At 44.1% G+C, this 17,522-nt stretch overlaps 1 protein-coding gene across 1 annotated transcript in view; it reads left to right on the forward strand.

The window, feature by feature from the left end:
* Positions 1 to 17,522, forward strand: part of RAB3B (RAB3B, member RAS oncogene family) — a 57,360-nt gene that overhangs the window by 6,756 nt on the left and 33,082 nt on the right. Inside the window, exon 2 of the mRNA XM_029229733.1 lies at positions 1,129 to 1,356. Coding sequence (XP_029085566.1) covers positions 1,129 to 1,356 — 228 coding nt within the window. The remainder of the gene's footprint in view (positions 1 to 1,128; positions 1,357 to 17,522) is intronic.

Below are 17,522 nucleotides of genomic sequence, written 5' to 3' on the forward strand. Positions count from 1 at the left end.
TGAAAGTTCCAACCCTCTAATCATGTGGTTGGTGCCTCTGGCAACCAGCCCCCACTCTGAGGCTGTCCTGGAGCCCCAGCCACCAGGCATCTCATCAGCACACAACAAGACACTTCTCACTTGCACTTCCAGAGGTTGCAAAGGTTTCAGGAACTCTGCCTGGAACCAGGGACCCAGACCAAATACATGTCTTTTATTATATCACAATATCACAGTGCTCAATAAATGGGAACTGTTATATGGTTATTGTCACCATCATATCTCTCATGGGAAATAACGAGTACTTGACAAATATTTGCTGGTAATATTAAGGCCTAGGTATACTACAATGTATTACCTTTTAAATTGAATAATAAGGTGTAATTTCAAAATAGATGGCACTCTGGTGCGTGAAAAAATAAAGGAGGAAATAAACTTCAAATGTTAACAGTGGCAGTTTCTGAGTGGATGCCGTGTCTAGTAATTTAAAATTTTCTGTTTTACATTCTTGTGTTTTTTTCTAACATTTTGTAATGGATATATACTTTCAAAGGAGAGATTTTCTTTTGTAAACAAAGACGACTAGCAGCAGAGTGGAGGATGGTATGAGGTCGTTGTGATTGTTTCCCTTGTTTTGACTTGCTGTTTTAGCCTTTTTTTTTTTTTTTTCCAAACTCAGCTTAGGAGCTACCCCTACAGGAGCCTCTCCTTGCCCACCATGCCTCCAGGTTGGGTTAGATACTTCTTATGGGCTTCCTCAGCCAAGGCTTCCCTCTGTCTTATCACTTATCCACTGCTTTGTTACTCTGTGTTTATGAGTTTTTTACTCTAATCTGTGGCCACTCAGAGGTCAGACACCATGTCTGATTCATACTTGTATTCCTTGTGCCCAGCACAGGGCTTGACCCAGAACAATGTGTTCAGTAAATATTTGCTGAAGGAATGAATGGGAGGAGCTGGGCTCCACCCCAATCCTGAGACAACATTTGGGACAGGTGCAGTGAGGGGGTGACTCTGAGTAGTGTGTATTTCCTCAGTGATGCTGGGGCGTGGAGTGAGTGTATGCAGGGCGGTGTGACCATTAAAAGTTAGGTGATCCAGGGTGACACTGGAGGTGTATTCCTGAGTGACCACAGGTCTCTCCTGCAGATGGCTTCAGTGACTGATGGTAAAGCCGGAGTCAAAGATGCTTCTGACCAGAATTTTGACTACATGTTCAAACTGCTCATCATTGGCAACAGCAGTGTTGGCAAAACATCCTTCCTCTTCCGCTATGCTGATGACACCTTCACCCCAGCCTTCGTCAGCACCGTGGGTATTGACTTTAAGGTGAAGACAGTCTACTGCCACGAGAAGCGAGTGAAGCTGCAGATTTGGGTGAGTCCTGGGCATATTGGGTAGAAGTGTCCCAAGAGCTGACTCGTTTGCTCGTACAAAGGCTGGGTGGTGAGGCCAGTTTAGAACTTCTGAGTTTTATGACATTAGGCACCAGTGCTATTGTGTATCTGGCCCCTGGCCTATCCCTTGTTGGTTTTATACAGTTTTGCTCTCCTCTGGGAACTCAGGTGTTTCTGCTGCTTAACTGTCCAAAAGGTTTTATCCTGGCTTATATGGATGAGTAACCAAGAATCTGGGCTTTGGAGTTATAGACCTGGATTTAGATTTCAGTTCTGCCAGTAACTAGTCATGGAACCTTGACTAAATTACTTAACCTCTCTGGGCCGCGCTTTCCTCTTTGGGGATTATAATAGCATCTATGTCATAGGGCTGTTGGGTGCTTAGCATAGTTCCCGGAACATAATAAATGCACAATAAATGTTAGCTACTGTATCCATAATCTATCACTCTGTAATCACTTCAAACCTTGATGGCTTAAAACAACAATAATAATTCATTAACACACAGTTGCTGTGGATCAAATATTTGGGAGTGGCTTGGTTTCTGGCTTGTGGTCTCTTATGAGGTTGCTGCCAAATGTTGGCTTAGGTTACAGTCATCCAAAGGCTTGAGTGGGCCTGGAGGATTACCTTCCAAGGTGGCTTACTCACATGTCTGGCACTGGCTTTAGCAGGAGGCCTTCATTCCTTTCCACGTGTATCTTTCCACAGATCTGCTTCACTCCACAGAGTGTCTTCATGACATCTCCTAGGGGGAGAGATCCAAGAAACCAAACAGGAAGTGGCAGTGTCTCTTATTAGAGTATTCTATGGGTCACTGATTCAATGTAGGAGGAAACTACACAAGGGTATGAATCCTGGGAGGTGGGGATCATTGGAGACTACCTTGGAAATTGGCCACCACAGCTACTATTATTGGTATTTACCAGTGGTACTAATAAAATTTATATGTATTTGAGATGATATAGCAACATGTACATCATATACTTTTCTATACTTAATTAGCACTGGGATTAGAAATTTCAGAAATTTGTGATTTAAAGTATTCAAAATATATTTATTATCAGTCCACTCAACATTAATACATTGTACATATATGTTATTAGTATAGTCTGTATACAGTACTTTTCTTTTTACAAATTATTTCCATGTGTTAATACTATCTCACAATCAACCCCATGGGACAGATATTCAGAGAGTAATTAATTTGCCTTAGGTTGACCGCGCAGCTACAAAATGGGATTCCAACTCATTTAAATGTAAACATTTAAATATTATTTGTTATTTTAATGTATTTTAACATCATTTGTGTACAGAAGTAGGTATAATATATATGTATATGTAATCTAAGTAAATATGCAAATACTGTGAATGCTGTGCCTACATTTTTCTTACAGGGGTATGAATTTGGAGGCTACTACCACGGGCATTGGGGAGCATAGAAGGGTTTTAACAAAGTCAGATTTTCATTTTAGAAAGATTTCTGGCTTCAGTTTGGGAGGGTAGATGGATATGAGGCAAAGAAACTAGTGGTTTGGGTAAGTTACTAAATGTATTAGTCTGCTCAGGCTACCATAATAAAATAGCACAGACTAGTTGGCTTAAACAACAGACATTAATTTTCTCACAGTTTTGGAGACTGGAAGTCCAAGATCAAGGTGCCAGCCGGTGTTGATGTCTGGTGAGAGCTCTCCCATTGGGTTGCATATGGCTGGCTTCTTGCTGTGTGCTCACACTTCCTTTCCTTGGTGCTCACACTGGAGAGGAGTGAGCAAGCTCTCTGGAGTCTCTTCTTCCAAGAGCACTAATCCTATCAGATCAGGGCCCCACCCATATGACCTCAATTAACCTCAGTTACTTCCTTCAAGTCCCCATTTCCAAATATAACCACACTGGGGGGTAGGGCATCAACACATGAATTTTGGGAGGATACAAACATTCGGTACATAACACTGAGAAAGTGATAAAATGACATAAGTGATGGAAATGAGGAGAGAGAATTAAGATTAAAATTTACAGAATTTGATGATTAATTAATTGTATAGGGAGAGGGAGGAACACGTATCTTCTTATACACATCTATTTATACATATTTACTTCTCTGAGAGTTCTGTGATTTTCTAAAGTTGTGTGAGCTTTGGTAAGTCACTTTACTTCTATGAATAGATAATATTCTCAACTGTAAAGGTCTCACAGGTTTGTTGAGGGAGGGGCTACATGATAACATAGTATTGTGCCTGGCACATAGTAGGAATACAATAAATGTTAGGTTCTGTCCTTTCTCTCCTCCTGATCTTCATGCAAATGGTAACTGGGTTCCCTCACAAGGTTTCCCACCTGTGATTCCAGAAGTGCTGGAACAGCATCCACTAGCACTGTATGAAGTGTTCATATAAATTTTTCAAGCTCATTTTATCTCTCCCAGGAGATTTCAAAAAAGTCATTGTCAGGGTGGAAGCTGGAGAGGGAAGAAGAGGTTATGAGCATCACTGAGCAGGACCATTCACAAAAGGAGTTTCTGTCATCTCTGGGGGATCATCATGGTATTGGTAGTGCCTTGTTCTCTGGGGTCCCTTGCCATATAGGTCCCTGAGAGTCTCCTCTGTGTCCAGAGAGGTTAATTATTGTGGAATAGAGAAAAGAATCTTAGTGGGGAGGTGAGGGTAGGGGACAAATCTCATTAATAGAGAGTGAGAGCATGCACAGGTGTGGAGGGAGGGAGAATTGGTAACGCCACAGCAACACACTTGACTAGAGGCCACTTACTGCTTGGGTGCTTGTTGCCAAGCAACTCCTGGAGACACGTGGGAAGAAAAGAGTGGGAGAGGGCCTACCACTACCTCCATGTGGGGCCCATTGCAGGGGATATTGGGTCTGGTGCTGGCCAAGGGAAGGATCCGGGGGTCTGTGGGATGACTGAGCTGACCCACCACTGTGGAGTCCTGCATTCGAGTCCTGGCTCTCCCTGAAGTTCAGTCATTGTGTGATCTGGAATAACCCCTCCCCTCCATGGACCTATTTGGACCTATTTCCCCAACTATCAGAAGGAGAAAATAATCCTTGTTCTTCTTGCCTCATGGGATGTTGTGAAGTTCAAGGGAGGATATGGAAAGGAAAGCCCAAGGACAACTATGAAGTTTTGAGTAGATCAGAAGGACTGTGGATATTGTCAACCATGTGAATTCTTCCTGTACGTGCTTTAAATCATTCTTTGTGTCTTCCCACCTTCCCTCTGACCCAGGGAGGTAGTCATCTCCTTAAAGAATGGGTGGTTGAGCCCAGAGATGTCAAGTTACTTGTGCAGAGCCAAACAGTAAACTTCATTCTTTTATTCATTCAATAGACATTCATCTGGTAGTCCCTCTGTGCCAGGCATTATGCTAGCAGTGGGGAAACACCCTTCCTGCTCTCCTGGAGTTAACGCTGTAGCAGGAAATATAGATACTAAGTACATGGGTGAAAAATATCTAATTTCATCTGTGGTAAGGGCCGTGAAGGAAAAAAAATAGACTTGTTTCAAACTCAAGCACTGAGTCACAGAACTCAGGAATCACTGAACTGTGACTTAAGCCTCATACCCCGCATGCAGCTGGGGTCAGGCTCAATTCTATTCACAATTTAAAAGGCTGATGACCTTCACCACACCAGCTCACTCCAGGCCTGGTCTCTGTCAGGGGACGTGGTGGCAGGGGCCTCCACTGTGGAAGGACAGAATGTCCTCCTTCTTGCTCCTACCAGTGAGGCTTTTTTTGGTGACCTTCTTGTCAAGAAGACTTTTCTTTAAAGTGTCTCATGTGTCCGGGGTTACTTGTATAGAGACTGGGGAATGGACTGGCTGGTCTAACATTTTTCTGTCGAGAGTTTGAGAACTCTGTGTTTTGTGAAGGATTTAAAGGCCACTGTCCTCACTCCTGGGCTTGTCCTGGTATTGCTGTTCTCCATCCTCTTTCTTTCTCTGCAACTCCCTCTTCTGAGACCCTCAGTCACTACGGTGCTTGCATGTACCTCCATTATTCTACTTGTTTTGTTGTGTTGGTGATGATTTTTTTTTTTTTTTTTGGCCACACCGTGAGGCTTGCGGAATCTCCGTGTCTGACCAGGGATTGAACCCAGGTCCATGGCAGTGAAAGCGCGGAGTCCTAACCATTGGACTGCCAGGGAATTCCCTTTGGTGATGATTTTGAAAAGATAATGTGTATAAAGCACCAGCGTAGTCTTTGGCATGGAGTAAACACTAAACAAATAGTAGTTTTTATTAAAGTTCTAGGGAGATCAAGAAATGATACTCCTTGTCTTCGCCCCTTAAGTATGGAACCAATTGAGAGATAGATACAAGAGTCAGAGAGATGGGGAGTAATGCGACAGCCTTCTTAGTGATAAAACTAGGATGAAGCACATGGCCCAAGTCTTCAGGGAATTGGAGCTGGCTAATACTTCACTCTGAAGTCAGATAGACATACAGACCCAATCACAGGCCGACATGAGTGGCTAGCTGCCACTAGCTCCTACAACATGCACCCAGGGTCAAAGTCCAGGTGGCCCAGACTTACTAAGGCTTAAGGCTTGAAACATTCCACCTAGGTCTACAGTAGAAGCCTCGATCTCCATGGACAGTCTTCTTCATGGAGGGGGAAAGGAGGGTCCCTCCTCCAACAGCTTTTTTATAATTAAAGAAATAGAAGTAAGCATTTGCTCCAAAGAGAGGTTGGGTAGAATGATGAAATCTGGGAAAAATAGGAGGAGTCTTAGGGGGTTTCATGGAAATCCTAAATTCCATAGTGTTGAGAGTGACTCCATAACCAGGAGCTGAGAACAATAAGACTAGGGCGAGATAGGCTGTTGGTAGTCAGCTAGTTTCTTTCACTCACTAGCCAACCACCCACATAGCTGCCTCGATGACATTTAGGTTGCCACATGGCTTTGGAATCACTTATAAATATTAAAACGTGAATATCAAATCTGGGAATGTCAAGGACCTATATCTTAGGACCAACAATATAAGAGTATAATAACATGTAATGGAGCTTAGGAATGTGGGGAAAGACCATACCAGAAACCGAGACTAAGGAGGATTGTGGCTCTTGAGCAGTCATTTAACAAATATTTACTATGCCAGACAATGGGGCTAGAGAAGTTAATATGAATATGACACATTCTCTGCTCTCCAGGAACTGGTGAGAATGAATTTACCTCTGAGCTCCAAAAGTGAAGTAAAATGAGTAACATAATTCTCTTGTTCTGTTAAGGGAAGCAAACTGGGACATCAAGAGAGATTGACTTTTCCCTTGTATATTTAAGAATATATAATAATGGATTATTATACATGATTGGTCAACTGTTTAATGGGCATCTGCATTTGTTTCCTATTGCCTCTCTGACACATTACCATAAATTTAGTGGCTTAAAACAGCATGCATTTATTATCTTATAGATCTGGAGGTCAGAAGTTCAAAACGGATGTCACTGGGTTAAAAATCAAGGTGTTGGCAGATTTGTGTTCCTTCTGGGGGCAAGGGGAGAATCCATTAACTTGCCTTATTCCAGCTGCTAGAGGCTGCCTGCATGCCTTTGCTCAGGGCCCCTTCCTCCATCTTCAAAGCCAGCGGTATAAATTCTGTCAAATTCTCTCTCTCTCCGACCTTCCTGCTTTTCTCTGATAAGTACCCACATGATTACCTTGGTCTCTTCTGAGTGATCCAGGATAATCTTCCCATCTCAAAACCTTAATTTAATCACATTTGCAAAGTCCCTTTTGCCATGCAAGGTAACATATTCAGAGGGTTCTGGGGATTAAGACATGGATATCTTTGGAGGACCATTATTCTGACTACCACAGCATCCATTAATAACATGGAAATGATCTAATATAAATTCTCCCCATTTTTCAAGGCTTTAACTCAGGTTCCCTCTTCTCTAATGATAGCCCCCTCTGCTAACTCCCTGAAACAGGTGCTGTCTGTGTCTTAGGCAAAGACTATCTGCTGAGAATGCCTGTCATCTTCTTAGGTGCCAACAAGCCTGTGAACTTAGAGCTTACCACATCTCAGTCTCATTTTAGACATGAGGAGGCTGAGGTCCAGAGAGAGATAGGACTTACTAAGGGCTCATTCCAAAACTCCTTATGCCACCTTCAGGAAGTTGAAATCTGGCCACCAGAACATAATGGGGACCCAGAGAGACTGATGGGCAGCACAGAAAAGGCCAGAGGCTGAACAGGAACATGAGGGCTGCGGCAGGTCCCTGTGGCTCCAGGAATATGGAAATACTTGCTGAGTACAACATCCTGTACTTAGCTCTTACAATATTCAGAATTGATTTTTCTAGGCAGCAAGTTCCCTGGTGTGGCTGCAGAGACACGTTGACACTTTCATCTTCCCGAAGCCGGTAGGAACCAGCTGCTGGGGAGGTTTAATCTGATTTTTAAAATCACAACAAAGACTATGGGAGGTCAAATCAGAATTGCAGGCATAGTCCGCCTTTGTAATTTGCAAATGAGTTAACCAGCAATCCTGATTGGCTATTCAAGGGGCCTCCACACTTTGGGGCCACCACTGCCTTCCCTCCACCCAAACTGGTGTGGGGGAAAAAGAAATTTGTACATTCATTCATTCAATAAACATGTGTCACATGCCTATTAGATGCCAGGCACTGTCATCATAGGGCAAATAAACAGCTACAATACAACATAAGTGATATAAAGGGATGAAGAAAGTGCTGTGGGAGCACAGGGAAAGGAGCTGCTACCTCTACCTAGAAAAGTTATTTTCTGCTTCGCAAAAGAGGGGGCCTTTGAACTGGGTGTTGGCAAATGAGTAAGAGTATTTCAGGTTAATGTTGGGGAAGATCTTTACAAGCAAAAGAAAAGACAGGCGCAAAATCACAGTTGCTTTCAAGGACCCGTTTTGTGCCTGACTGTGGTAGGCTCTGCAGGGATTGGTGAGACAACATCCCTACCTCTAAGGGGGTGCTCACGTAGTAAGAGAGATATCGCATGTACACAAATAGCGACGATGCTACAGATATGAATGATGCCTTGAGAGAGGTACAGAAAGTTTTGAGGAGTTCAGAGAGTGAATGCTCCCTCTAAGCTTGAGAGCATCAGGAAGGCCTCCATGGAGGAGGTGGCTTTATGGTAATGAAAGTTGGCTCTAGCATGTAATAACATCCTCAGAGGCTCTCCGTCTCATTCATCCAGCTCTGTGGTCCAGGCTGATCTCAGTTTTTGACTCAGCGGCAGTGTGCTGACATCCCTGCAATTATTTGTATGTTCAAGAAGCAATGCAGCACATTGTCAGGAGCGCAGCCTTTGGAGAGAGCCAATCCTGTGCTCCAAACCCACTTCTGCCACTATCACCTTGTTCAAGTCCCATTATTTCCCTGTACTTCACTTTCTTCTTTCTAAAATAAAGATAATTTTAGTAATAACCACATGGAGTTGTTGAGAGAATAATACAAGATAATCCTTAGCCTAGTGCCTGGTACATAGTAAATGATCCTTAATTGGTAGCCTTTATTCTTAGTAACTCTGTTACTCTCAAGGGTTGATTTGTGGCAACTGGAAGTCTGAATGTGATCTGAGCTAGACTCTGCATCCTTTTTAGGAGCTGAGGAACATCCACCCGAATTCTTTCTCTGAGTCTTGAGCTGAGTCTGCAGTAGTTGATGGCTGACCCCTTTGGCAGAGCCCTGCCCTGATGGCACATGCTGCTTAGCTGGGGATAGAAAACGATTCAGAAAACCATAAAGAGCTCAGATGTGTGGTGCTGAGTGAATGCAGTAGAATGCCAAGAAGAAAGAGTTCAGTATTGGGTAGAGTGGGTAAGAAAGGCCTCTGGGAGGAAGGTGGGGGGCATTGCAGGGTAAGGCAAGAGAGGAGGGTATAATAGAGACATTCCAACCAAGGGAGGGGTCAACATAGGCTGAGATGGGGGCAGACTTTAGGGGATAGGGTGAGTTGCCATGTGCTTTGTACGATGGTCTTTCTGTGAGATGACTGGACTCCTCCCTTATCTCCCAGCCACAGCTCCTGCCTCTGCTCCACATCCCATGTGCAGTAGCCATTCCAGCCACAACAAACTTCTATGCTTTTGTTCGTTTATTTACTCATTCATTCAGCAATATTTACATTGTGTGCACCAAGCATTGTTCTAGGTGCTACAGACACAGCAGTGAAAGTAACAAATGGAATCCCCTATCCCACATTCCCCTAGATTTAAGGGGGAGACTGGCAATAAAAAAGTAAATACACAGTATGTTCTGTGATGATAAGCACTCTGGAGGAAAATATAGCAGGATAAGGGGGATAGGATAGGATAGGATAGGAGGGCTGTTTATAAGTTTAATCAAGGTGGTCATGGTGAACTTCACTGAGCAGGACACTTTTCAATAAAATCCTGAAGGAGGTGTGGGATATTTGGAGGAAGAGGATTCCAGGCAGAAGGAAAGGCAAGTGCAGAAGCCCTGAGGCAGGGGTATGCCTGGGACATTCCAGGGATAGTAGGAGCCCGGTGGGGCTGGAGCAGGAGAGTGGTCAGAGATGAGGCTGGAGTTAGTGGGAGGGCCAGACTGTGTAGGGCCTTGGAGGCCTTTGTAAAGACTTTCGGTTTTTGTAACCCAAAAAGTATAATTGATATATAAAAAACTATACATATTTAATGTATATAATTTGATGGGTTTGGACACATGCATATACCTGTGTAACCATCACCACAATCAAGATAATAGACTTATTTATCAACTCCAAAAGTTTCCTTGTGTCCCCTCACCTCCTTTTTTTTTTTTAGCAGTAAGAACTGTTAATGTGAGGTTTACCCTCTTAACAAATTTTTAAGTGCACAGTACAGTTTTTTTAACTATAAGCATTATGTTGTACAGCAGATCTCTAGAATTGCATCTTTTTTAAAAAAAATTTATTTTATTTTTGGCTGCATTGGGTCTTCATTGCTGCACGCAGGCTTTCTCTAGTTGTGGTGTGCAGGCTTCTCATTGCAGTGGCTTCACTTGTTGCGGAGCACGGGCTCTAGGTGCGTGGGCTTCAGTAGTTGTGGCTCGCGGGCTCTAGAGTGCAGGCTCAGTAGTTGTGGCCCATGAGCTTAGTTGCTCTGTGGCATGTGGGATCTTCCCAGACCTGCATTGGCAGGCAAATTCTTAACCACTGCACCACCAGGAAAGTCCGAACTTGCATCTTGTGTAACTGAAACTTTATACCAATCGATCATCTCCTCATTTCCCCTCCCCTCAGTCCCTGGAAACCACTGTTCTATTTTCTGCTTTTATTTGACTATTTTAGATATCTCATATAAATAGAATCATGCAGTATTTGTCCTTCTGTGATTGGCTTATTTCACTTAGGTTAATGTCTTCCAGGTTCATCCATGTTGTTACAAATGGCAGAATTTCCTTTTTTAAGGCTGAATAATATTCCATTTTATGTTTATACCACATTTTCTTTATCCATTCATCTATAAATGGACATTTGGGTTGTTTCCATATCTCAGCTATTGTGAATAATGTTGCAATGAACATGGGATTGCATATATCTCTTTGAGGTTCTTATTTCAATTCTTATGGGTACATACCCAGAAGTAGAATTGCTGGATCGTATGGTAGGTCTATCAAAGGACTTGAATAGACATTTCTCCAAAGAAACATACAAAAAGGCCAACAAGTATATGAAAAATGCTCAGCATCACTAATCATTAAGGAAATGCAAATCAAAACCAGGAGATATTTCCTCATACCTGTTAGGGTGGCTATTATAAAATTAAAAAGATAATAACTGTTGACAAAGACTGGAGAAATTGGAGCCCTTGTACACTGTTGGTGGGAATGTAAAATGGTGCAGCCACTATGGAAAACAGTATGGAATTTCCTCAAAAAAATCTTTGAAGGCTTTGGGTTTTACTCAGGATGAGATGGGAGGAATCTCATGAGCAGTGGAATTACATGATCTGACAAATATTTTTTAAAATAAACTTTATTCTTTGATAATTTTAGATTTATAGAAAATTTTCAGTGATAGTACAGAGAGTTCCCATATATCCTTCACCCAATTTCCCTAAGATTAACATCTTATATAACCATGGTGCATTTGTCAAAAGTAAGAAATTAAAATTGGTACAGTTTTATTAACTAAGCTATAGAATTTATCTGAATTTAACTAGTTTTTCAACTAATGTTCTTTTACTGTTTTGGGATCCAATCCATGTTGCACTTAATAACATTTTAAAAATTGAGATATAATTCATATATCATAAAATTCACCCTTTTAAAGTATACAGTTCAGTGAGTTTTAGTATTCACAAAATTGTGCAACCATCATTACTAATTCCAGAACATTTTAGTGTCTTACATTTTAATATTTAACAGGATTGCTCTGAGGCAGACTTATGTCTATTTCAAGAATAAATTCTAAACTGACAAAGGGCAGAAGCCGGCAGGATCAGTTAGGACTTGTAATAATCCAGGCTGGGGATGATGGTGGCTTGAAGTAGGGGAGTAGCAGTGGTGGTGGTGAAGGTGGTCTGTGGTGGTAGTGAGAGTGTGTATACACTGAAAATATTGTTAACAGGATTTGCAGATGAATTGGATGTGGGAGAGAAGGAAGGGGAGGAGTCAAGGATGACCCCAAATGTTTGGGCTAAGCAACCGGAAGGCTGACGATGCCTCTGACTGAGATATGGAAGACTTCAGGGAAAGCAGGATTTGGGGAGACAATTGGGGACTGAGTTTTGGTTATGCTAAGTTTTAGATGCCTATTAGATAACCAAGTAGAGATACAGAATAGGCTGTTGGATAAATGAATCTGCAGGTCAGGGCAGAGGCCCTGGATGGAGATATAAATTAGCAAGTCATCAGCATAGAGTTGGTATTTAAAAGAAGCCAACAAGATCAACAAGGGAAGGAGTGAAGATAGAAACATTCTAAGGACGGAGACCAGAGACATTCCAATACGAAGATGCTGCTAAGATGAGGAAGAATCGCAAAGGAGACTGAAAAAGAGCAACTGAAAAGGAAATGTGTGGGAACTTTGCAGCCAAACAGAGAGAGAGTTTTCCAGAGGGAGAAGAGATAACTGTGTCCAATGCTGCTGCTTAGTGTATATGAGGACTGAGACTTGTCCACTGGATCTAGCAGCAGGGAGTTCATTGGTAACCTTGTTGTGACCTGTTTTGGTGGAGTAGTGGGGATGAAAGCCTGCTAAGAGTGGGAGAAGAGAAACTGGAGACAACCAAGTGTACATAGCCCTTTTAAGGATTTTTGCTCTTTGGAAAAAGAGACCACTGAGTGGTAGCTGAAGGTGAAGGGGGATGTGAGTCAGAAGAGGTTTTTGGTTTTTTTTGTGTGTGTGTGTGCGGTAAGTGGGCCTCTCACTGTTGTGGCCCCTCCCGCCGCGGAGCACAGGCTCCGGACGCGCAGGCCCAGCGGCTCCGCGGCACGTGGGATCCTCCCGGACCGGGGCACGAACCCGTGTCCCCTGCACTGGCAGGCGGCCTCTCAACCATTGCGTCACCAGGGAAGCCCCGGTTTTTGTTTTTTAAGATGGGAGAATTAGCTGCGTGTTTGTGTGTTGGCGGAACAATACAATAGAGATTCACAAACCAAGCAACCAACAAAGAAACAACACAAAACTGACACTATAGGAGAGAGAAGCGAGTTTCTGGGACAATATCCTTGAATTGGTGAGAGGAGATGGGATCACAAGCAGAGCGCGAGTCCTTGCTAGGAGCACAGACTGTGCATCCATATTAACATGGCAGAGCACAGAAGGAGGGGCCACAGGTGCAGCTAGGGGCTACGTGTGCTGGTGGGAGTTCTCTTGGATACAAGTTTTTGGAGGAATAGGAAGCAAGGTCTTCAGCTGAGAGAGGTTAGGGGAGGGGCGTAGAGATTCAAGGAGAGAGGAGGAAGGTGGGAGAGTGAATAGACTAGGGAAATAAAATTTGATTGCTGATTGGCATTAAGGCTCCACTTGAAATTAGGGATCGTAAATATAAATTTATGAATTTGAAGCATGGTTGTGTGTTTTTCTCCAATCACGTTTTGCTCTGTGGATGCAGTCATAGAATAGGCAGCGAGCTGGCTCTAATGAAAGTATTGTTTTGCTGAATGACTATGACAAAGCAATAGAGAGCCAAGAGAGTCAGGGGGTTGTGCGGAAGCCATTGTCATAATTGGCCATAGAATTCAAGCTGGGCAGAGAAGAGGTGATGATATAAGGGCAGTGAAACGATGATAGAGGTTTAAGACTCTTGCAGCTGGTAATCTAGAAAGAATGAGCTAGAAAGATCCTAGCGATCTGAGAGTGGGAGGTTGAAGTTCCTATTGGTACTGACAAGGTGCAGGGCATGATTGTGGGTGAGTGGCTGAGGTAGGGGTGGAGATCAGTATCACTGGAGGAGAGGAATTTGAGGGAATGAGAGTTCAAGATGTAGGAAGGCTCACCTCTGTGGCTATGAAATCACCAAGAATTATGGAGAGAGTAACAGTGAAGCAGGAGCTGTTCACTGGTCAGCAGAGGGATGAGTGGGTGGCATAATCTCATGATGTGAGATCCAAAGCTGGAGGCCGTTTTGTTTTTTGAAGGAGAGAAAGAGAATGATATGCAGGCAGGGGTGAAAAGCAATAACATGTATCCCACTTTCTGGCCCAGAGATTCAAAGGTGGTGAGAGAGGAGCAGCCATCAATTTGGAGGCTTTGGGAGAAGCCGTGTCCTTGAGGAGAACCAGGTTTCAATCACAGCAGGGAGGTGAAGAAAACACCCAGACCAGAGGTTGAGGAAAATGAGATTTTCCTGATGACCGACTATGGGTTTCAGAAGGCCCAGGGAAAGGTTTCAGTGGGGAGAGGAGAAGATAGGATTAGAAAAGATGATGTACAGAGCTGTATGGGAATCAGAGTCCAGTAATTCGGGATGGCCTGGGAGACTTGGGCTTCTTGCCATGACTCACATGAATAGAGGGATAAAAAGTGCAACAAACCAAATTGTAACGCAGACAGATGGCACCAGGGCAGACAGTGGTTGTGTGGGGTCGTGAGAGGAGGGATAAGGGCCTTGCTTCCTTTTTTTTTTTTTTTTTGCAGTACGCGGGCCTCTCACTGCTGTGGCCTCTCCCGTTGCAGAGCACAGGCTCCGGACACGCAGGCTCAGCGGCCATGGCTCACGGGCCCAGTCGCTCCGCGGCATGTGGGATCTTCCCAGACCGGGGCACGAACCCACGTCCGCTGCATCGGCAGGTGGACTCTCAACCACTGCGCCACCAGGGAAGCCCCCTCTTTTCTTTTTTTTATGAGTTAAAAAAATTTTTTTTGGCTGCACCACGCAGCAAGTGAGATTAGTTCTCCAACCAGGGATCAAACCGCCACCCCCTGCGTTGGAAGTGCAGAGTCTTAACCACTGGACTGCCAGGGCAGTCCCGGGCCTTGCTTCCTCTTAATCCCTGCTTTTAGAGGCCCAGAGGCTGGCAGAGCTGCCATTCTTACTCAGAATGCCTCCCTCTCCATTTCACACGTCTGTAATTATTGTGGCAATTATCAGCAACCACCATTTATGTAAAATATCCTCACCAGTAAAATGGGGCTAATAATACCTCCCGCAGGGTTCGCGTGAGCTGACAGTGGCACTGGCTAGGGGCCGGCACTGGCTAGTGGCCAGCACTGTGCTCAGTGCTTTTAGCAACTCATGTCATCCTTACAACAACCTTGTGAGCTAGGTATTGTTATTATCCCTGTTTTACAGATAAGTAAACTGAGGTCCAGAGGAGTTAGATAACTTACTTAAGTTCATACAAATAGTAAGTGGTAGAGTCCAGATTTTAATCTAGGTATATTTGACTTCAAAATCCATGTATGCCCCATGCCCTGTACCCCACCCTCCTTGTTATATCTTTACATACATAAGGACTTGGGTGCTCAGAAAGCACTCAATAGATGGTGAAAATGTTAAGAGTTATAATTATTGGGCAGCAACTATATATTGTACAGGTATTTTACATGTCTTTTTTTTTTCTTTCTTTTTTAAGTCATTGCAATGATGGTGCACAAAACTGATGAGAAAACTAAGACTCAAAAGTTAAGGAACTTGACCAGATATTATCAAAATTAGTAAATGAAACAACGGGAATTCAAAATTAAGGCTGTCTGCTGCCAGAACTTGTGTTCTATTTACAGTCAACTGCCTTCTCCATTCTTCCCATTGCCCTGCGATGCCCCAGGGACCTCACAGGTGGTCGACAGTCAGTGTCACAGCTGAAACTTGGAGTTGCGTCTCCAAGGAAACACTCTCAGAAAGGGATGGGTTATCTGTTGCAAACTATCTCCTGTTAACTTTCTAGCTCCCCTCCCTTTCTAGCAGCCCTCCTCTCTCTCCACCCCCTACAGCTTCACAGGTGCTTCTAATGGGCATCACTGATATCCATGTATGTCATTAAGTGGTTTGACACTTAATGTAGTGCTCTGTGAGGAGCCGCTGCACTGTTCTGGCAGAGTGGGAGGAGGGGTGGGGGCTTCCTTAGTTGTGGTAGAAGTAAAATGAAAACATGGCACCGGCAGTGTGACAAGTTATGATGTCTCTGAATCTCTGTTTCCTCAGCCGTAAAATAGGAATAACATTAATGGCTACTTCTTAGTAGTGCCGTAAAGATTAAGGAGACAATATAAGGAAAGGACCTAGCATGGTGCCTGTAACATATTAGGTGCTCAATAAACTTGCCCACAGTCGCACAGTGAGTGGTAGGGCAGGATAACTCTACCACTATTGAACGTCCTATTGTGCTGTACTGTTGTGATTGGTCTTGGTTACTGCCGTTTTTGAGACTGAAGCCATGGCATTTACAGGGTAGAGTTCATCAGCAGAGAAATTAGATACGAGCCATGGACCTTTTACTCCCATTTTCAGTGGGGGATGGAAAGAGAAGCAGTGCTCTGCCCCTGAAGATGCCCAGTTACCTTCAAAGGCAAGAGATTCTCCTAGCTTGCTTGGGTCCTGCCTGATATGCTGCTAAGGGCAGGGGCAGGAGTCGGGGAGGCCACTCGACTGAGGATTTATAATTTCTGGCTTCTGCAGACTCCCCTTTCCCCCACACCATGGCCCAGCACCATTGCCCCACACCTTGGGTTGCCAGGTGACAGCTGGAAACTCTTACCCTCTCTGTACGCCTGTGCTTCTCACATTCCTCTGTGAAGACTGTCAACTCTGTGTTAATGACGCAGAGGCTCTGAGCTCAGGCCTGGGGTGGAGGTGGAAGAGAGGGGAGATGATGGGAGGTCAAGTCCAAGGAGGTGTCTATGCTCCCTCTCTTGAGCACCCCAACCACTGCCACCAGCTTAAAACTGAGGCTCCTCCTTTATTCTTCTCAGCTCTTGTCCTACTCATCCAGTTGTTCATAAGAATCATTAATTCTATCCCCCAAATTTCTCTTGAATGCATCCCCTCCTCAGTTCTGTTCCATAAACATTTATCCAGAGCAAACTGAGCCTGGCGCTCTGCTCTTTTCCTACCTCGGATTCTTGTTCTCTCCCCCTTAGACTGTATCAGAAGCCCCAGTAGATCTCCCTGCCCTCAATCTTCCTCCCTCCATATGCTCTCCGATCACTGTCACTCCACTGCTTAAAACCCAGGGAGGGCTGCCCATCCATACCCAGTAAACTCCTTGCCTGGCATTCCAGGCCCTTTCTTGCCTTCCCAGTTCCATCTTCAGTCACTCACCCTTCAGGCAGTCCACACTCCACCCATGCGTTCTCCAAACTGCCAATCCAAACACAGGATGCATTTTTAAAAAACCCAAACTTTATTTTTTAGAATAGTTTTAGATTTGCAGAAAATTTACAAACGATTGTGTGGAGAGTTCCCATTTACCCCCTACCCAGTTTCCCCTATTATTTTTTTCTTTTTTCTTTTTTTCGGTACGCGGGCCTCTCACTGTTGTGGCCTCTCCCGCTGCGGAGCACAGGCTCTGGATGCGCAGGTTCAGCGGCCATGGCTCACGGGCCCAGCTGCTCCACGGCATGTGGGATCTTCCCGGACCGGGGCACGAACCCGTGTCCCCTGCATCAGCAGGTGGACTCTCAACCACTGCGCCACCAGGGAAGCCCTCCCCTATTATTACCCCCTTATATTAGTATGGTACATTTGTGCTAATTAACAA

Source organism: Monodon monoceros, unplaced genomic scaffold, assembly GCF_005190385.1.
Source record: "Monodon monoceros isolate NGI ecotype Baffin Bay Population unplaced genomic scaffold, NGI_Narwhal_1 Super_Scaffold_18, whole genome shotgun sequence".
NCBI classification, from domain to species: Eukaryota; Metazoa; Chordata; class Mammalia; order Artiodactyla; family Monodontidae; genus Monodon; species Monodon monoceros.